The sequence below is a fragment of the Netta rufina genome, assembly GCF_964035555.1.
Source record: "Netta rufina genome assembly, chromosome: 2".
Classification (NCBI taxonomy): domain Eukaryota; kingdom Metazoa; phylum Chordata; class Aves; order Anseriformes; family Anatidae; genus Netta; species Netta rufina.
In genome coordinates this window covers 26398654-26420945 of record NC_140124.1, presented here as the reverse complement: position 1 = coordinate 26420945, position 22292 = coordinate 26398654, and the positions used below count along the sequence as shown (strand labels likewise).

At 36.8% G+C, this 22292-nt stretch overlaps 1 protein-coding gene across 1 annotated transcript in view; it reads left to right on the top strand.

Annotated features, from left to right (window-relative positions):
• Positions 1-22292, top strand: part of SLC25A13 (solute carrier family 25 member 13) — a 95537-nt gene that overhangs the window by 48698 nt on the left and 24547 nt on the right. Inside the window, exons 6-13 of the mRNA XM_084282252.1 lie at positions 3983-4129; positions 5921-6059; positions 6891-6984; positions 7160-7244; positions 9316-9400; positions 9877-10035; positions 16175-16227; positions 17140-17220. Of these exons, the coding sequence (XP_084138378.1) occupies positions 3983-4129; positions 5921-6059; positions 6891-6984; positions 7160-7244; positions 9316-9400; positions 9877-10035; positions 16175-16227; positions 17140-17220 (843 nt within the window). The remainder of the gene's footprint in view (positions 1-3982; positions 4130-5920; positions 6060-6890; positions 6985-7159; positions 7245-9315; positions 9401-9876; positions 10036-16174; positions 16228-17139; positions 17221-22292) is intronic.

Here is a 22292-nt window from a genome sequence, read left to right as displayed (position 1 = left end):
CTTTTTTGTCTACAGTAACAGAGAAGTCCAAAAGTATAGCCTCCAAACTATTTAGCTCAAGTATGCTTAACAGTCTATCTGCATGAATGCAGAGCTCAAGGTGTGTTGTTTTACCCCACTTCTCATTTTTGCTAGCTTAAAATTAGCTCAGATGTCTCTGCTACGTATCAGTCACATCTATATCTGTTTGGATATAGTCCTGTTCTATTATCACTTAAACGGCAAGTCTGCTTCATGAAGCGCGATGCTGGCCCCTTTCCCAGCATGTGAAATCTATTCTGCAGAATGGATTTTAATATATGCTTATATGTGGACTTGCTAAATCCATTTCCGCGTTATCTGGGGATTTATTCATGCCCAGCATATTAGTTGATGAAGTAGTACTCTTTATAATTGACACCCCAGGTTTTGCTCTGGTAGAAAGGATTGTGCTGCATATGATGGCTTGTAGATCCATTGGGATGGAACCCAAGCATAAGTTTCTATCTACCTGGAAAGTAATGAAGTTCGTAATGAGCTGTAAGTGAAAGCTGAGGTAAGATCTGTAGATGGGAAATAATTTCATGGACATTTTGGTGCCAGCATGCGTGCCATGATGTGCAAATTAATTTTTCACAACGTCTTATACTAGCTGGGGGAATTTTGGACTTGCAGCATCAAGGGAGAAGCTTATTTTCTAAAGTATATCTATGTTTACAAAAAGTCTAGTCAGAGAAGGTTCTTTAGCATGTGCAATTTGTATTGCAAAGCAATGAGGATTGTATTCCTTTTAAACATAATCTGTCTCAGTAAGCAATACTGGACAGAAATAGGTAAAACAAATGTTTCTGCAGATCAGATAGCGTCTGTAAATGCTACTACAGCTTTGCATTTTTTGAGTTTATTTTAAAGTCGTATTTTTTATATTACTGCATGTACACAGCATAGGACATGTTATGAATGTCTCATCAGATTTCCCTGATAAATTGCTCATAGCTGCTGACCCTCATTTTGAAACACAGTCAAGCTGTGAGGTGCCTTAACGTTGAGACTCACCAGGGACTGCTGGAATCGGTAGCTTTTCTTTGGAGCTAAGGAGTTTCAGGCGTTTATTGCATTGTTGTGCAATGTACAGTGATTAGAGAAGTGACATCTGTCTGTTTTGTGATGGATTTTATATGAGAAATTTGGTTTTGAGGCTAAGTTTCCTCTGCATATAATGTCTGAATGTTCTCATATGCCCTATCACTGTCTTGTTTGCATTTTGGGACTGTTCTGTGACAGCAGGTCCTTGTGCTTCCTTCCATTTGATGCAACCCGAACAAAGCAGTGCTTATCACAGCTCAGAACAGCTGCAGCCTGGAAAGACCCAACCTTGCTGAGAAAGTGGGATGTCTTCACTAACTATTTGCAGTCTGCTTAAACTCTTTCATTTCTGAACTAAGGGTGTGAATAGGGAGCTCCAGAAGATGGAGATCACCCTATTCAGAGCTTTGACTTTCTGTCTTTTTACAGCTAAGCAGTTATTTACTAGCTGACGAGAGTATGGGCAAGTGGCAGCACTGAGGCCTTGACCACGTGTTTAACCAAGTGGGATAATTAATTCTCTCTAGTTAATTCCATGGGTACCAAGCAAGGAATCATGTAAGCAAGGAGAAGATGGGGTGGTTTGGCTTGTACTTGATTGTGGTACTAAAGCCATTTTGTAATTAGCCGAGTGATGACAAGAAACATGCCCTTAACATATGTTTCTGGATCGTGAGCGCTGCTTTGCTTCTGTGGCTGTGACACTGCTCTCAGCCAAGGGCCCACCAACACCTGCTGTGCAGAGGTGGTAGCAAACTGGACTTATGTTCTGCAAGTGGTCCTCCAGGTTGTTGTGTTTTTTGTTTTTTGTTTTTTTTTTTTTTTTTTTTAACTGCATTTAAATGCTGGTTTCTGCCACCACAGGACTGTCAGCAATTTTGGTGGTTAAAACAAATGGAACAAGAGAGAGAAGAAAAGCAACATTCACTGTTTCCCATGTTATTCTTCTGCTAAATATAGGCGTTTTTTTATGATGCTGCCACTTAATGACAGTTGTTTTTGTTAATGTCTTCATATTTTTGTTCATTTGCTCCTGTGTTCCCATCTGCCAGGAGGTGAGCATTTAGGGAGACAGGGGTTGTTACACCTAACTCCTCTTCAGAGCTGCGTGCCTCCTGAGTACCTGCCTGCCTCAAGCTGACAAGTTTTTTTTGTGTGTTCCTGTGCTCCTCCCACTGTAAACCTCCCAGTGTTGCCTGCTTCCAAATTCTGTTGAAATTATAGGCACAACCAGAATGAAGCAGAAGCTTGCATGGCCGCATCCAGCCGGATTGCTCAATTGTAACACCTCCACACAGGGGGCTGTAATGTAAAGGAAACGTGACAGAACTGAAATTGTAACACTGCAAATTATACCCCACAAGCATTTCTCATTAAAAGCAGAAATTTCTGAATAATTCTGGGAGTGAAGTGCCCTGTTGAAACACCGATCGGGCCTTTCCTCTCCCCCCACCTTTAACTTCTTCTGCCTAATATACGGGCTGCTTTTCATCATACCTTTCAGTTCAGGGTATAGCGTTTTAATTAGGAGTTAAGTCTAAAATTAGAGAGGCTGGGAGACTGAAGTGAAAAGGCAAAAATGGTTTGAATGGCAGCGTGAGGTGGGTGAGTAGGATGGGTGGTGGCTGCAGGCCTTCTGTGGACCTGGTCCTGCACCTGTTGAGTTTGCCTTTCACCATTCACTCTCTGCCCCTTTGAATATTGCTGAGAGATAAACGGCAACTTACAGAGGATCGTGTTCACCGAGAGTACATCGGGCTTGTGATTCCTGACTAGTGTGAGTCTTGGATTAATGTGACTTTTAAGGCATATTTGCAACTGGAATTAGAGTAATAGGATAGTGTCGTTGTCCACTGCAAGACTTGGCGTAGTGTAACTGACATACTTTTGCTGTGATTCCATTTTCTGAGTAATTGATTATGAATTTGTATTCAGACGAGGCACTGTATTTCCAGTGAAGTATTTTTAAGCCTTGAAATTGGAAGGAAGGAGATGGTAATGAGTTGTTTTCTTCCAGTCAGTAGAGAAACACTGATTGGTAAGTCAAACTATGTCACCAAAATGTAATTCTGCTTTAAGGAAATCTGTAGAACTACATAAAACTTTGATACACATTGTCAAGTTACCATCTCTGCAGGATTGTTCTTTTTAATTAAAAAATAAGAAAGAATCCTAACAGTAATTTATGAAGAAGTGGAGAAGGTCACGGTAGAAAAAGACACAGATTTTTGAGTGGTCTAATGCCTTTTTATCTTCTCTCAGTGAATCACAGACTGAGTTTATCAGGTGGTTGTGTCAGATAGTACTTGTGATAGGTTTCTGCCTGTTACTGCAGCTGACATATTGAGAGGTGATCTTTAACCAGTCACGATACTATGAGTTTTAAATTAAACTGCTGCTGTCCTTTATAGATACATATATTTTTAAAGAGGATGCTTTTTGAGGGAATGCTTTCAGTACTAGTGGATGTCTGTGTGGAAATCTCTGGTCATTGCATTGTCTTAATTCAAATGGTAGCAAAGAATGGAATATTTTTTGACCTGCAGCAACACGTGCAATAAACTGGATAATGCACATCATGGAACACTTTAATGTTCATGCATGGGAGGTTGCCTCCACTTGTGGCATATCAACATGCCCTTCATTTCTCAGTTAAATTAATTGCATGACCTAATGCCCCCAGGGCAGAAAAATCATAGCTGTTGTTTTAGATGCTCAGATCAGTGACAAAGGCCATATATGTTGGAAACAGTTGGAAAAGGCTGAAAATTATACATACAGTATCAATTAAAATTGGGTTACATGTAACTGTGTTTTGTTAAGTATGAGACATTCTGTTGGATTCCATTAAATAAATCTAACTGTTAAGGTAATAATTCTGAACCTTTTGCTTTGTTTGTTTTTCATATATTTCCAGGAGATACAGTTAGAACATGCAAAACAAGCTTTTGTGCAACGGGACAATGCTCAGGCTGGAAGAGTCACAGCTATGGACTTCAGGGACATTATGGTCACCATCCGACCACATATGCTGACGCCATTTGTTGAAGAATGTCTAGTAGCTGTGAGTAGCTCTGGTAGCACCATTGGGAAAGACATGGGATACAAGGCTGAGGTTCCTTTTTTATGTAACTTGACTGCTCTGTGTGGCACATAGTCCACATTACAAATAATGTGTTTGTAAGCTTAGCAGTCATTCTACACATAGGAAAGTTAACCCTCATTACATTATGTGTTCTCAATGTTCCTGGTCTCCTGAGACAAAAGACAAAGCGAGTAGGTGGATCTTAGTAATGACCTACAAATGTGGAGTTCTGTGGCTATTTCTGGTCATTCCTTTCTTTTTTTTTCCTCAAAGTAAAAATGCACAACACTATTGCATCCTATTTAGGAACGCATCCTCAAAGAACTTGCTTTGTAATGTCAGTTCTGGTCTTTGGAGGGTAATTTCCAGACACCTGAGAGTGTGTATGAACTGCAACACCACCCAAGTGCATTCACTGATAGTAGTTACGCATCAAGTGTACACATTTTTTGGCTTGAAATACATTTTATTATTTAGTGGACATTTTCCTGATTTATAGACCCTATTGTTATATTTCTGTTATCCATTAAGCAGAATCTATAATTTTAATTTTTAGTAATTTATTAATTTTCTGCTGTATCTCATGAGGAAAGTCTCTAGTTTTCCAGGAAGAATGGCCTTTCAGAACATATGAGATTCGTCTTTTGTGAACTGTGTTTCTCACAAAGCAGAACTTCTATTACAGCATGATAGGCCAAATTAAATATTATTCATATTTAGATAAATATGAAGAGGGAAAAAAAAAGGTACATTTGGTTTTGACCACAGTTTCTAATCTTGGAAATTTGTAGCAGTTCTTTCCAAATAATATGATGTTTGGCTATATCCAGGTTTAAAGAAATTTGTTCTTCTTTGATTTGTAATGGAGAATTCCAGGGAGATGTGTAAAGTGATGAGAACTGCAAACTGGGTGCAGAATATTGGAAGGAGCATAGAGTGAAAGGCATAGCCAGAAGACTCATGGACAATGATTTCTGATACCTTCTTCCTCTGTTCTCTCCCCAGTCTTGCTAGCAGCTTTCCTGGGTCATATACTCTCTCAGAAAATATCAGATGAGGTTTTTGATTCTCCCTCAAGGTCAATTAAATTTTGGCAAGCTTACACATTGTTTTCAGAAATCTTGTAGATCATCAATCTTAAACTTTAAATTAGTGAATTGGCCCAATATTTTTTTTTCTGTGTGCAGACCCAACACCACTTCACAATAAAGGCTTGGGTTCAGTACTCATTTGAGAACGAATAACTGTTTGAACCTCATTGTTCCCATTTGGTTTGACTGCCTGATATAAGCCTGAGAGCTTACTGCTGGTTTTCCACAACTTGAAATGCCTGTGAATTTAAACGTTTGAATTGACCTTTTTCAGAATATGTTTTGATTTTGTTGAAATTTTCTGTATAGTAATATACTTTACATGTAGAAGTAGATTTCCTCATTACTAGAAATAAGCCAACTTATAAAACATTTCCAACTGAAACAGTACTGAAACTTGAACTTTGTAAATTACTACTGGTTATGTTGTTATAATCCTGCATATGTATTTGTTTAGGTTTGTAGGGTGGGGAGAGTTTTACATTCTGGTCATGATTAGTTTCAGTAACATAAGAATCTTTCATAGTTTTCTTTATTTCGCATTATTATTTTTTTTAAAAGCAACTCTGTGCTACTGTCACTCTTACAAAGATTTTGAAACATTAATTTTATGTCAAGATTTTTCTAAATCTTTTAACACTCTCCCTTCTCTTTTCTTCTTTTACTGTCTCCACTCTAGGCTGCTGGAGGTACCACTTCCCATCAGGTCAGCTTTTCCTATTTTAATGGATTTAATTCTCTCCTTAACAACATGGAGCTCATTAGAAAGATCTACAGTACTCTGGCTGGAAATAGAAAAGATGTGGAAGTCACTAAGGGTTGGTATAAATGTTTGCAGTCTGGAAGTTTCCTTGGGCATTTGGCTGGGGCAGGGTGGAGGGGAAGACCTCATCTGTATGCTTTTAAATCCATGGGAGGGGGAGACAGCCTGCTTTGTTCCCATTTCTTGGTACATCCGTAGTTTTGTACATTCCTGCTGGAGTCCACCTTCCAGGTTTTTCATTTGTTTCCATCAGAAAAAGGTCCTGGTAAAACTGGCAGTGGGGGCAGGGTGAGGAAAGTATGTATAGATATTTAAAAGTTTAAAAAACTTCCTAGGACTCCTGCCAAATTGGCAGCCTATTAAAGTGACCTTCAAGGGTAGTTGAAGAATTCCATAAACTTGTATTGGCGGCACAGTAAGCTGATCTACAAGCTTGGAACAAGATGTTATCTGCTATATCTAACCACTTTTATAGAGAATTCCCTGTGCAACGCCAAAGTTTCATTAATGTGGCCTACCCTGACTATGCATGAAAAGTTCCACATCTCTTGACTCCTGATTTTTTTTGCCTTTTTTTTTTTTTCCCCCTGACCCGCAACTGATTGATACCGTATGTCAAATATCCTAAATCCTGCTGATAGCACTAAGCTTTAAGACCAGAGAGTAGTGCTCGTTTGCATGATGGATATACCATTTCAAACATACATTTATGTAGCGGCAGGAACGCTTTAGTGGTGGGTCACTTTTATTTTTCTCTCCCCCTTCCCCTCCACACCCGCATCTTCTGCTTAATACTAAAATATAAAGTAACTCCGAAGTGCTTTGGATTACATGTATCTGGGTTGATTAGTTTTTCTTTCTCTTCTGTATTTCTGTTCTGTTGCAGAGGAGTTTGTTCTGGCAGCTCAGAAATTTGGTCAGGTTACACCCATGGAAGTTGACATCTTGTTTCAGTTAGCAGATTTATATGAGCCGCGGGGGTAAGTGAAGAATTATCTATCCTTCCCTTTTTTCTTTCCTCCTCTCTCATACTCTGAAGGAGAGGGAGGTGGCGGTGGGAAGCAGAAGGGTGTAATGTAGTGGTCAAGTGCGGGTAACTCCTTGTGATCCAAAACCTATCTGTAAGCAATCACTAAGCTGAATTAATTTCCTCAGGCGCATGACATTAGCTGACATAGAAAGAATTGCTCCTCTGGAGGAAGGGACGTTGCCCTACAACCTGGCTGAGGCCCAGAGGCAGGTAAGAACAGGAGCCAGCAAGATGCTGTTTTGTATTGTGTTCTGTACTCAGTGTTAGATAAATAGATATCCTACCTCTCTATGTAGTCATAAAGCTAAGTTGCTTTTCTCTTGTGTTTTGTAATATCTGTGAGGAATATCTTCTTGTTAGAATTTATTTTTAACCTGCATCATGTCATTTCCATCTCTTCTCTGTGCCCCTTTCTCTTGGGTTGCATTTTGACAGGTTAAATGTAATTTACTTTGGAAAGATAAAACAAGATGTATGAGTGTTATCCAGCCATTTAGTAAATATTAGGTGTATACCTAATTAAGTTGTTTATGTTTCATGATTCTGTTGCTCTCTGTTCTTTTTAATGAGGAAAGACTTCCTGCTCTAAGTATGGATGGTAAATTCAGCATCTAGTCTATTAAATGACAGCCCTTGTTCTGAAAATGCACGCATGTTCAAGGCTTCAGAGTATTCTCTGCTTTGCTTTATACTCTGCTGAATATCAAAATAGGAGAAATTATGTTTGGTCTACCATCACAATTTCCCTATAAGCAATAATATTCTCTGTATGTACAAAAACTAAAGGTCTTCTCTTGATGGTATAACAGAAGATGAACTTCTGTTGTGTTAGAGGAAAAAAGAAGTCAAACTTACTGATTTAAATGTCAAACTTACTGTTTTTTTAGTTTTTATATTATTGTAGCATATGTTATTTTTTCATGATACAAGTTACTATACAGATAGATTTAAAACTAAGTCTCTGTTTCTGTTTTCCTCTTTCTCTCTGTCTATTTTAAGGCAGTCTTAACTTTGTGTCTTGTGAGACTAACTTTTTTTGTTTTGTTTTGTTTTCCTACTCTGGGTCTGTGCAGAGACGCCAGTTTGACCACAATGATTTGATGCAGGCTACATTTTTAGGGCTACCAGGCCATAAGCCAAGCCTGCATGTGTATGTGTGTACACATGCGTCTCTTTCACTTCTCTTTCTTTTTCTCCTCCCTCCCCTACACTTGAACACCACCACCACAACTCCAAGACAGTATCTAGGATGGTGGTTTTTTTTTTGCTTTTTTTTTCAATTTTTGCTTTGGGGCCACTGTCTTTGCCAATATAATTTATGCCATTTTAAGAGGCTAGAACATATGAACCTGCTTAAAATCTCACCATTTCTCCGTATCTGCCTCTACCTTTTGGTTTTCCCATCCAGTTCCTTTTTAATGTCATCTGCTTGATGCTCAAACTGAAATGATTTTCAGCAACACCGATGCCTTCATCTTGTTTTTTGGCCAATTCCAGATAGATTGGAGTATTAGCTTAAACCTAAACTTATTTTCAGAAAAAAAAATAATTAAAAAAAAAAGTATATAAAATCTATATATATTTCAGAAAAAAAATCTATATGTATAATCTATTTTTCAGAAAAAAATCTATGAAGTACTAAGGAACCTGCATAATTTTTGTTATACAGATATATTTTCTGATATAATTTTACTTATATATGTATATATATATATATATATATATATATATTCTCTCATTGGATAGCAATTTTTAATCTGGAGCAGTTCTGAAATTTATTTTTCATTCACTTGAATCTAATGCTCATGGAGTGTAAGAAAACTGAAATTGTAGGGGTATTTTATGAAACCCTATTGTCCTTGAGCAAATGTATATGAATAATGCTCGCATACATGCTTTGACAGCCTGAGAGGTAATAGGCACACCTATTTTTGGCCACAATTCCAAACTGGAGTTGCTTTTAGCTGTAGAAAATTAATAACCTAAGGTGTAATATGTGTGCCCTTTTATATGCGTATTTGGATTGTTGATTTTAGAGTTGTATAATTTCTTGTAGCATCAGTCTTTCTTGTATTCTCTGTCCCAAACTGAAGAGGCTGTACTATATGATGCTTAGAAATGTATTGAAAAGAAATAATAATTAAAAACAAAATCTCCAATGTATTCTGGGATTTTCTCCAGGTATCTGTATACTGTCTAATCATGAAATATTCCCTTGTGAAATACAATTGTCTGATTATTTTTCTTGTTCTTTCTTTTATTTTAAATCCTGTCTCAACAGAAAGCTCCGGGTGATGTGTCTCGACCTGTTCTCATCCAGATTGCAGAATCAGCGTACAGGTTTGCCCTTGGTTCAGTAGCTGGAGGTTAGTCATGGCTGAGCGAAATAGAATTCATCTTCACTGGTTTTCGCTTGTATTTTTTTTTCTTCTGCACTTCTTCCCCTTCTCCACTTCTGCCTTTCAATTGAGTGTGGAAGGCTTCCCCATCTTTCCCTTGAATCCACATCTGAGGACTGGGATGACTATAAGATAGAAGGGGAAGAGGTGGTCTGGTCTACAAGAATTTATGGAATTTATGGAAAATTGTTGGAGTTTGCGGGTGGTGTTTCTACTTAATTTTGTCACCAAACCAGTTTCAGAAGAATCAGATTAATAATGAAGTAGGGTCAAGAAATGCTTTTGGTTAAAATTGTGGGTGGTAGTTTTATATATCCAAAACATAATAAGGAGAAAAAAAAAAGATAAAACCAAGTGCAGAGAGAGAGAGAAATGTGGAAGATGACAGTTGCGGACAAACACCACAAATCATTATTTTCTTACAGCTTGATTTTTATTTGCAGCTGTTGGAGCCACGGCAGTCTACCCAATTGATTTGGTAAAAACTCGTATGCAAAACCAGCGCTCTACAGGCTCTTTTGTGGGAGAACTTATGTATAAAAACAGCTTTGATTGCTTCAAGAAAGTGCTACGTTATGAAGGTTTCTTTGGGCTTTATAGAGGTAAGTTTGAAAGGTGGCTTATACTAATAAGATACAATGAAGAGTTCAGGGGAACAATGAATTTTTAAGACCATTTTGTAAAGACTTCAATTTTGTCTGGCTTGTACTTTTGCTTCATTTAAAATCTCATATTGATTTGCATTCCTATTCTAGCTGAACTGTCTGTGAACTTATTGATAATTAAAACATTGTAATGAGAATGTCTTTGTGGGACCTTTCTGTCCTTGCCTTCCTCATCTGCAATAGGGTAGCAGCAGCAATTTCCTGTAGCGAAACTATATTATTAGTCAAGTTTTCATTCCCTTAGCAGTCCTTAGTACCAAGAATGTTTTGTCCTGTTTAGTAAGAAGTTAGACAAATCATCCTTTCTGGTTTTGTTTTGTTTTGTTCTGTTGTTTTTTTCAGTGTTCTTTCTCATCTGTTTTCTTACTATTAAAAGCATACAACTGTATTGAAAATATGGCACCTTGTTATTAACCAGATCTCCTTTTGTGATATCTCTTGTGACAAATCGAATCTCTTTGAACCAGTTCCATGTGCTTCACTGATCACTGGGAATTGTCATCTTTATCAAGTTTTATGTATACCTCTTCTGTGCTTGTCAGTGTTGAGTCAGCCAGAGAGATTAGCTGGGATCAACCCACTTAGCTTAATATACGTAACCATTATTCCCAAGTTATGAAATTAGTTGTTCCAAGCTCCCTTTATAGTCAATGGAGAAAGCTCTTCTACTTGGTCCAGGAACTAAATCATCCTCACTTTAGACATCTTAGATAATTGCCCACAGTCAAGTGATGGATTTTTTATCTTGTCCTTGTCACCGTTATGGTGTTAGTGATGTAAGTTCAGGTAAGTCAAAAGTAGTTATAAAGAAACATAAACTACTGAATTCTGTGCATTTGTCTGTAGTTCTTTTCTGTCGAAGAGATAAAGCAAATTATATTTCTAGTATCTGCATTACTGAGATATCTTTCCCCCATCTGCCATGTTTATTGGGGTGGATTTGAAATTTGCATTATTTATTTTTAGCGATCTTGCTTAGGAACTTTTTTAATTTTTGAAAATGAGAATACTGTAATGACTGAACTGAATTTCTAAAAACAGTTGAGTCAGGAAAGAGGAATAGATTCAGTAGAACAAGTTATGGTGTGGCAAAGCTGTATGCACCTGAAAGGGGAAAACAAACAAACAAAATGGAAAAACAAAACAAAACACGCTAACAGTTGCATAAGACAAAGTGTGAAACAACTCTAAAAGTAAGTGTTGTGATACATGGGCACTCTGTAATATATGATCTGAGTTGCTGGAAGTTGGCTAAAGAGCTTCTCCACAAAATACAGACTTCGTCATTCTTTCAGCACAATTGGAGACGGGAAGAGTCTTGTTATCAATTGTGACTGAGACCATTTTTTGAGTAGGCCTAGTAATTTAATAAAGGGTATTGACATGGTTTCCATTTTATAGCAATCGGGATCATAAAAAGTCTCAGTTATTGGCTAAAGAACAAAATATATTCCCTGCAAATGTATGCTTGCTTTTTCCATGATCCTGAAAGAATAAATACACAGAACTCCACAACCATCCACTCCTGTCTTATGTAAATTCTGAACTATGGTGATTTTTCACCCAGAAAAAAAAACTCAGAAATGTCAAAAATGTGGATTCTTAATTCAATTTGTTTGTTGTGGTTTTGGAGTGATCTTTCATTGCCAAATTCAGGGAAATATTGAAGCCTCCATCAGTATAGCTTGGTTTTCCATTCTGCATCCCCTTTGATACTTTTCAGTCTTCCTAGGCATACAGAATAGTAAAATCCCAGACAGTCTGGTGGTGCTGGTCTTCTAAACCCAAGACAATAATCTCATTTCTGGATTATATAAGAGAAATTGTGCAGTGGCAAAGAACACCATCATTTCAGAGGCAAATTGAGACCTGCGCTTGTACAGATTCTCTACTTAAAAGGCAGCCTGATTTAACTTCTCTCATTAAAAAGAGTGAAATGCTGAAAGCTTCCTAAGAATTTGGAGCTTCCTCTGCGCATTTCCATAAATTCAGACTCTTGCCTAATTTCTAAGTAGATCATGTTGGGGAAAGCTGAGCAACCACGTGCAGAATAAAGGTTTCCAGTTAAGCTTGAGAGAGGACAGGAAAATTTGCAAGGAGCATTTTATACATCAGTATGTTTACACAATGTAGCGCAGTAAAGTTATAGCATGAATCATGTAATTCTAATCTTAGTTACCAGGCTAGCTAAGACAAACCGAAGTACATCACCTTTTGCTCCTTGTCAGTAACTGCTGTTTTTTCTTACACTGTGTGGCAGTCAGAGTTAGGCACATTTTTTTTCTTCTACTGGAAAAGGGAGCAGTAATTGGTAGTTTTCTCCTACTTAGCTGAATAGTGATGCAAAACCTTTAAGAAAAAAAAAAAAAAAGAACAACAAAAAAAACTTGTAGAAACATTTGGAGCAGTGGTCTGTTTGTCATACCACACTGCAAGATAGCCAGCAGGAATTACAAACCCTACTCTGAACCCAGCCATTTCAGAGGATATTTTTAATACAAGGCACATAGTTACATCCAGTGAAGTGAACTGATTTTTTTTTTATAATTATTTTATTCCAAACTGGAAAAGGGCAAAACCACCATGTTGTAAACCACCATCTCAGATAAGGATAAATTACACCATCTTGTGGATGTACAGAGAGCGCTAAATTCTGTTTAATGCAAATTTGGTTCTAAGGATAATCAGCATTTCTACTGAGAAGATGCTTTGATTTTTTTAAAAAACCAAATGTGATATCAACCGCTTTAGAATCGTTAGCTGTATGATATCCATTATTTGAATGCTGCATTGTTAGATTAATTTTTGTTAAGACTGTGCATCTGAGATAGAATTTTCATCTCTCTTTCTCTGCATGGCTTAAAAGAAAATTCATCTCAGGTACCTATAATTTACTGTTGTGGCTACATTTATACCTGAAATATGTATTTAGAAACTTGCAGGTATTTATATATATGCAAATACAAGAAAATTTTGGAAGCTGTGATCTGTCAACATCTCTTCCAACTGATGAGGTCACCTATATTTCTTAATATTATTTTAATTTTGTGTCCACCTAACAAGTCACAGAATGCTTCACAGTCTTAAGCAGTGAGATTTAGAGATTATTTCATCTATACCTGATAGAATTTTTATGGAAAATAAAAATACCAGAGATAAAATGCAGCTCATTAAAATGTTCAGTAGCGGTTTTCATTTTGCTTAATGCCACTTCACCAAGAGGATGAGAAAGACAGGAAATGCTGTGGAAGACTGTTATCTGTGATCATTAACTGGTAAGGAACCTGTTAGTTTTATTTCTTAAGATGGCGCTTCTAACACTGCAGTGACCCCAGATGCCTTCTGATCTTAGATCTTAACATCCATTCATTCATTCATGATCCAACTTCATTATTCTCGATGGACTCCCATGCAAATGATACAAGACCGTGGCAGGAGCTTTCCTCTAGAATATCCAACGAAGTAGCACTTTTGTAGAGTGGAAATACAAGCCTGCTCCTACCCTAAAGTTTTGTCACGGCACAACATCTTCATGAAATAAATACCCTGCTTGCAGTCTGATCGAGCTGTGCTTAAATGGCAACTGGAAATTAATTGCCCAATTTCTCATATGAATCCTGTAATAGAAAAATGTTGCAGTATTCTGTTCCCACCTTAACATCATATGTCCAAATGCTTTCAACTATTTAACCTACACTGAGCAACAGCTCCTTCACTCTGTAGGTTTTTCTAATACCACGGGAAGACGATGTTCATTACACAATGTGAAGCTGAAGTTTCACTGTTAAGTCTGAAAAATTCTTTGACCAAATAAGACTTGCTCAATACCATCACCACAACTGAGCTGGATGAGCTCTTGCATGTATATTGTTCGGTTATATTTAGGCTGCTTTCAGAAAGTAACTCTGAATGTAGCTTTCAGTAATCTTTCTCACGTAAAGAGCTATGAAAGAGCACTGGATATATAAAAATGGGTTGTATAATGTGTTTGCTATATTCTATACTAGCAGGCTGCTGTTGTGCGAAATGTTATTCTGGAATGTTACAAGAGCATACAGTTTTTTAAGACAATTCTGAGCCTGTCCTACATCTGTGCATGTGACACATTGCTGATCTGCTAATGCACAGTGATATTGAAAAATGCTCAGCATGTCAGGATAACCCCAACAGAAAAATAGCATTTTCTTACGTGTCCCTAGATGTGCTATCTTTCTTCTCAAGCCTAGCATCTCTATTCTCCTCAGAACTCTTTCAACAGTGTTTCAGGGCTTCCATCAAAAGGATAAATAATAAAGAGAATTGAGTTTTGATAATCATAATGTATAGAATGCACAGGTACCACTTGGAAATAGCTTTATTACATAGGTATGAGAGCAAATGAAGAGTTCTTCTACCTCTCTTAGCTGGAGACAGTGTCTTTTTAATCACCGAAGATACAAATTCATTAGCAAAAATGTCTGAACAAAGCCACATCTGTCCCATAGATGTAAATTTAGGTTAATATTGTAGCAGATACAAAGAGAATTTGGTCTTTATAAGATTAAAGCTGTAAAAATTATATTCAGTGTATATCCTTGCTTTTATTCTTAGTGTGACAGATGTACAATATTCAGTCATACAGTTGTGATGGTTTTAATGTTTTTTCATTGAGGTTTGAATTCAAGTCAACTATGCAACTAAAATTGATTCCAAAACTCAAATTCTGAAATTATACTTAGCAAAATCTCTTCTTCTGAGCAACTGTATGTGAACTTAGTATTACTGCACTCTTTTGTTTGAATATTCAGCCGTGTGATCATATTTCAACTTGGTTTTCTCAGGTAACTGTTAGGTGTGTATGTATATCAGCTGTATGTGCAATTAATTACTCTTTTTGACACTTTAAAAACAAAAATACTAATACAGGGGCAAAATTTTAAAGGTGATAGTTTATAAATATGGCTGGCTTTTTGGCTCCCACAAGCAAAATGGTGCTATTCTCTGCCATCTTTTCCTTGTTAAGGAAACTAACCAGTAACTGGTAGTAACCAGTAAATTGATAGATGGTAGCAGAATGGAAGAATAGGCTAGTCCAGTGCATGTTCATTTTTCTTTGTTATTCTGATGTTTAGCTTTTTGGGAAAATGCTTTTCAGCAAGTGAGCTCTTAGAGGTGGAACCTTAATTGTTGTCTCTTTTTCTCCAAAAAGAAAACCATGGAGACCTGCAAATATCAGACTTAGTAGAAAGTACCCAGAGGTGCTGCCTGAGCTGCTAAAACAAAGGGGTCTGCACCAGCAGCCTATTCTAGCCTGTGTGATTTGAATGGTGCCTTAATTTCATTATCCTTGTGAACGCTTACAACATCATTCTAGCCCCAGGCTTACTTGGTAAGCTCTGCATGTTTTTGGGTTGTGTTGCCCAAACGAGATACAGTCTATTCACTTCAGGCAAGTGAAACCAGTAGTCAGATTCCCACTTCCAGTTTATACTGCATCACTTCTAACAAAATAAAACAGGAAATTCCATACCCGGGAAGAAAGTAGCATAATTTAAGAACTGGTGAGTTAACTGGGCAAAGTGCTCAAGAATGCAGTCATACATGCTTGAATGTTTTGCATTATTTTGATTCTTTTCCCCTTGGATCCTACCATCTAGTGCTACTGTTTTTGCCAGAAAAAGGTAATGCACACATGACTTTTAAAATAAATACATCTTATATCTTAAAAATTCATTAGAAGGTCTTCAAACGTTTTTCTGTGAAGATGCAAAAAATAAATGTTAGTGTAGCACAAAGTACTGAAACATAGTTGGCAAAATCTGTATTGGTGTTTAAGCGTAAAGCAAGCTAATATCACAGATTTAAAAAAGCTAAAGTAGCTATGGTGTATGTAGGAAGTTAATCTGACTTGAAGTGAAGTGGTAGCACAAAGTTTGTTCTCAAAATGGAATGTTTAAGTACTCTCATTAAATCTAATAACACAAAATCGCTGCAAAAATTGCCCGTTTCTAGGTGGTGATCTCTACATACATTTGTTGATTTGTTTAGTTAATACCAAGTTACTTGATGCATTGAATTCTCCTTTTCCACGTTGCAGGTCTGTTACCACAGCTATTAGGAGTAGCACCAGAGAAGGCCATAAAACTTACCGTAAGTTTGCAAACGGATTATTTTCACATTTCTCCACATTTTAAAATCTGTCTAATTATAATTAGCATGTTAAAGATTTTTATTCTTAATGTGTCAGCTACATGGTACACTGCATTCCATCATTTTTGCTTGATAGAAACTTAATTACAAACGCACAAACCAACTATTTATATCTCACTTGCAAACGTTACAGGTGGCACACAAGTCACATACTTACACGTATATTTTAAGAATTTTACTGAAAACTTATTGTTTGGATTTGCTCCAAAATATAACAAGCTTACTCAATTTCTTCATCTTATCATCCTATTTGTAAATAGTTCAGGCCTGAGCAAAAATTTAGTAGCTATTTATTGGGTTTTGTGGGCTTTAGTTGTTGTTTCTCCATGTAGTTTAATGTTTGATTTTTGCACTACTGGAAATTATTTGAACATGTAGTGAAGTGTTGGTAAAAATTGCATTATATCCCAATTTCAATGACTGGTTGTTCATAAAAACTAGTAGAATGCATTTTAAAAACAGAAAGGTACTTACTGTTGTTAATGGAATTACTATTGCATTAAAAATTATTAAACATTCTGATATTAATTTGGATTTATGCTTAAATTTCCAAATGTAGTGAACATTTAAAAAATCTTAAATGAGTTTATCATTAATTTTTAGACAGTGATTATATTATTTAATTATTGAGTTTCCATTTTTTTCCAGTCATTCATTAACTGAAAGCTGAAAATCGTTGTTGGAAAGAAAATCTTAGCTAACTTTGCAATATGTCATTTGGTTTATCTAATATCTGTTAGCTTGGTAGCTTCATGGTTGTATTTGCATTTTCAGTTGCACAAAATTTGCAGCTCATGAGTGTTTTCTCCAACCTTTTAATTTATCAACTTTCATAAATGTTTGTTTTTTAAGGTTAATGATTTTGTGAGAGATAAGTTTATGAGTAAAGATGGCTCTGTCCCGCTGGCTGCAGAAATTCTTGCTGGTGGCTGTGTAAGTATCTTTAATTTCCTTCCTATGAGATACATGAAAGTACAGTGTGTAAGGTTAACTATGTGGACTAAGGCTTCTGTTTAACCACAGATCCGGTTCAAGAGCAGACTCTGCTAGAGCATCTCAGTTCTTTCCTAGATAGGCCAGCCGCTCTTGATGAAAGGGTAAATGTTTCTGTGCATCGTGCCTTTTAACTGCGCTGTATAATTCTCACAGCTTAGAGTTTGTTTCCTTAATAAAGAATGTGTCTTTATGAATGCTGGCTGTAGCTTATGGCCTAAAGAGGATTCATGCTAACCTTTCCAGAAGTTAATAATTAGTTACTACTTTGTGGCACCCACTCTGCCACGTCACTTCTTTCCTGATGTGTTATTGTGCCCACTAATTTTCACTTTTTGCAGTGATACTGGCTTTTTGAAATGGCAAAAACTACTCATGCTTCTTTTGAGTTCGTAGCAGACGTAGGCTGTGTAATGTTAACTCAGTGCATAGTGCATTCCTGAATGTAGGCTGTACTTAAAACCCACTACGTTTTTAAGATTGTTTTCCTTGCACAGAGTAGTATCTTAATGAACAACTGGTATATTACTGGGTAAATGATAATATTTCACATTTTGGTCTCGTTCTGTCTGTTCACATTACAGCTTACTTTATCTGGCATATTGATTTTGTTCTAGCAAATGCAAATACTTGAAGTAAAATGAATAGTTGTTCAAAGACCAGTGCACTTTACAGATAAAGAACACTGTTTATTTAAACTGGCTTTGATCACTGGGGCAGAGCAATGTTGGTATATTTTCAATCTATCTTTGTTTCTGTTGTCATAAGACAGATGAGGTCACATTTTCAAGCAGCTTCTACCTGTGTTGAAAACGTAGATTGAGCAGCAACTTAAAAACAACTGCTTGTGTCTTAACCTCAGTAGGTGCAGACATCTGTTGTGTGTGTGCTTGCGGAGAGCATGCTGCGATTATCTAAGCCTCAGGGTGCAGTGGCTTGATTACGTTGCAGGCTGAGAAGCCCCGGCTTTCTGTAATTCTCAGGAGATGGGGCAGGATTTGGCTGCTGTCTCACTGCTCCCTCTGTTTGATCACTGACCTGTTGTAGACTGCCAGGTAGGATCCCTTGTTCTGTAACTTTAGGAGCATTCAGGGGAGAAGAAGGGGGGCGGGGGGAGTGAAGAAGAATGTGGGTCTCTAAAGCCCTAAATAAAACGCATGCTGTAAATGAAGGAAAAATGCAATAAAGTACTTGCAGAGGAAAAAGTATTTGCCCCTTACACTAATAAAACATCTTATGAACATAGCAGCCATAGAAACTCAGCAAAATTTTCATTTAAAATGCCATTTGATCTAGAGTTTTTATTTTTACAGACTGCTGTGAATTTTTTTAATGCGGTAGAAAAAGCACTCTTTACAGAGACCTGTCATTCACGAGTACTGCAGCAAGCTTTTTGCCAGTAGTTCACTGCAAACTGGGGATCTGCTTGAAGAGATAGGTGGCTTGAGATGTGTCTTAAACATTCTGTAAGCGTCGGCTTGTCATATTTGGTATTTGAAATACACGTTAGGCATGGGATGCTGCATAAGGTTCTGGCAGTAGACGTGCGGTGTCAGAGTGCCCCGGGTTTCCTTTTAATCCGAGTGCTCTGCTTAAGGGAATATTTTGGTGCCAGGCAGGTAGGCTGCGACTCGTCTCTTCTGCAGGTGGTCTTTGTGGTTTTATTTTATTTATTTATTTGTTTGTAATTTTAAACTGAATTCAGACTGGCAACAGAGGCTGTCATTACAAGTGGTGCCTAGCGTTTTGGGGAAAGGAGATGAATTTTTCTCTCATGGTGTAAATATATGCATAAAATGTGAGATGCCAAAGGCAGGCCTTTACCTCAAGCTTTCAGTGTAGGACTGGCCTAACTTTTTGTCCCAGTTTAAGTTGGTGTGAAGCTTGTGATTTCGATGGAAACAGTAAGGACACTGTTGAATGCTTTTGAAAATTTTCAGCCTTGGATTTTACCTCATTCCAAAATGTAGTAATCGCGTATGTGGGAGGCAAGAAGACAGAAGAGAGCACGATGTGTTAGTCTAAAAAGGGGCAGCCAACTAGGATGAATTTTTTTAAAAGAAACCTGCCCTATCATCTTTCCAGTCTCCACATCCAGTTCTCAGCTGCGATTGTGTTACAAACACAGATGTTAAATTTTCCTTTTTCTCTGCTTATATTTCCCCAGAGTGCACTCATCGCTTAAGCAAGGATTTTGTGGGGGGATTCGTGCTAGGTTTTAATGGTTTAAATTCCAGTCCTATAAGTGCGTTACAGCATTGTTACTTAAGAAAGGGAGGACCAAGCAGATACTTGGATGGTTTTGGCTGTTTAGTAACATAAAGGGCTTTGAAGGGGTCAGTATCACCTGAGCAGCTCCACTCTGCTGGTCGCCCAACCATTGCCAGTCGTTGACTTTTAAGTCCCTAAGGAGCGCTCTTTGCATCATAATTACTGAGAATTAGTACACATGGCTGACTTTTGCACTTGCAACTAAAGCTGATTGTTTCACTGAACAAGTCTTTTTCTGTTTTGTAAACTGTTTTCTCTCCTGGAAAAAAAAAAAAAAAAAAAAAAAAAAAAAGAAGAAAAGAAGAAAATAGAAAGATCCTTTACTCCCTGACCTCGTGGCACTTAGTTCAGTTAACAGCCTGTTTCATAGCTTTTTATTATGTGAAGATGAAAGTGATAGTTTGAGGTGGTTTTTTTGTTGTTGTTTTTTGTTTTTTTTTTGAGACCCTCAAGAATACAATTAAAAGTACAGCCTGGATATTTTTATACAGAATCTTAAGGAGGGTTGTTATGTTAATCGCTGACTCAAAATTTCCATCTCCTCTGTAAGAATTTTTCCTAGTGCCTATAGGACTTGTTACCTATGTAAATATATAAGAAAAGATTTGTACGATGACTGAAGCCCACCGCAAACACTGGTCTCTCCTGTGTATTTAGTACTCTTATCACTCATGCGAATCCTGTATAGCCCTTACCATTATTAGACCAGTAAAAAGCTCTGGTTCCAAGACGTAGTGTAATGATACTGTAGGGCTATGATCTGCTAAGCCTCTAAATGACAAATCTGACTTAACTTCCTCGAATGAAAAAGTGCAAAAAACGTTAGGCTTGATTTCTGCTGATGCTGTAACTTACCTTCAGGGATTCTTAGATAAAAGGATGAGTTTGGGTAAGCTCTAAGTGCAACCTAAAGTCTCTTTATTTACAGTGGCAATAATCTTGTAGTCTTTTTTTTATGGTCTTTAATTTATATATAAAAAAAGAAAAAAACCCTACTCCAACTGATTTTAGTTGCTTTAGTTGCTCTCTTCAACCTAATTACTGAAAAGCTTCATTTAAAAATAATCTGATATTTTTTGGTACAGCACTGGTTATTATTCCTGTTGTCAGGTTATATTAAACAACTAAAACTATCTGTAAAAGTGTCATAAAGGTTATTTTTGGGGTTTTGAAATGTTAGCTACTTAGTTACCACTACGGTTTTAGATGAGACAATCATTTTGCTTATTTCCTTAAATATATGAAGCAGTTTCACGTTTAATTGAAAAACACACACCGTGTTTCTGGAACTAACAGTGGAAGAAATGCAAAGATTGAAAATAAAGAGCGATCAGAAAATACACACATTAAGAAAAACAGGAGAAGTATTATAGCATGGCTGAAAAGAAACAGCGATATAATATACATGGACTTGTCTGCTTATAGCAATACAATTATATAGGTAAATTGGAGACCTAATGTTCTGCAAGAAAAGGGAGAAACGTTTTGCTTTGTAACCTTTCCTTCTGCTCTCCCTCCTCTTTCCAAGTGCACGCAGTCTTTTCCTTCCCAGCTGCTCAGTGTGTGCTCACTATTAGCTAGTTTAAATCATGTAGCACAGTACAATTACAGACCCCGTACAGATCTGCTTTTATTTAAGCTGTCAAGACCATTTTAGGCATATTTCTAGAGACTTTATAGTAATCATCATAAAGTTGAAACATATTGGACCTGCTTGGACAACCTCAACTCTGCCATGGAACATAAAAATTAGATATGGTTAAGACGGAGTTCATCTAGAAAGTGCAAAATCCTGTCCAGAATTAATTTTTATGAGGGAATACGATGTGAAATTCCAGATGAATTGTGCCAAATAACCAGTCCAGTGCAAATAGTTTTATTAAGTTTTATTACAACATTTATTTTATGTTTGAGAGAGCAGTAAAGATAAGTCCACATTTGAGCTGCATTTTCTCTTTTGCATTGTGTTTGAGGTAGAGAGATGGACTACAACTGCTACACTTCCTAGATCTCTAATTTAGAAAAATTCAGACATTTCTAAGTTGGAGGCTAAACGATATTGAAGGTGTTATTCTTGTTTTCATTTTTCAGAAACCTAAATCTGACAAAATTCTGATCTATTTGGCAAGGAATTGTGAGCTATGGATAAAAATGAAACTGAGCACTAAGAAGGCAGGGACGGAATCCCTGCGTGTATATCTGAAAAAAATCTGAACAACTCTTACCACAGTAAAGTCTTGGTACAGTTTATTGAGATACTTAAGTAATAATGGTCTTCTTTACAATTACTCACAGTAGCTTTGAAAGCAAATGGCATACATTTCTTTTCTTGTACTCTTAACCGATTTGTTGTAAGATGTCTATTCTCCCTGTAGCCAGGGACTGTAACTTCCAGTGCTTTAAAGAGCAGTTCTACATACACGTATAAAAGCCCAGCAGTCACATTTCTTGTTTAAAAAAAGGTTCAAAAGGCTCCTAATATTTTTTTTTCTTGATGAAAATAAAAGTATTTACTGCAAATAATTGATTTTGTTAAATAAATCAGATTAAAAGTATATGTAATTTAATTAATATAATGTAACAGAGTATACTGTAATTAATTAGATATTTTAAAGTATAGTTTTCTTCTCTGAACCACTAATTGTAGTTATTTTCAGCATGCTGGTTCTAAGTAATTTTAAACTGATACAAAAAAGAGCAGCTCGATGTGGACTTAAATTTAACTTCACATTTGCAAACCC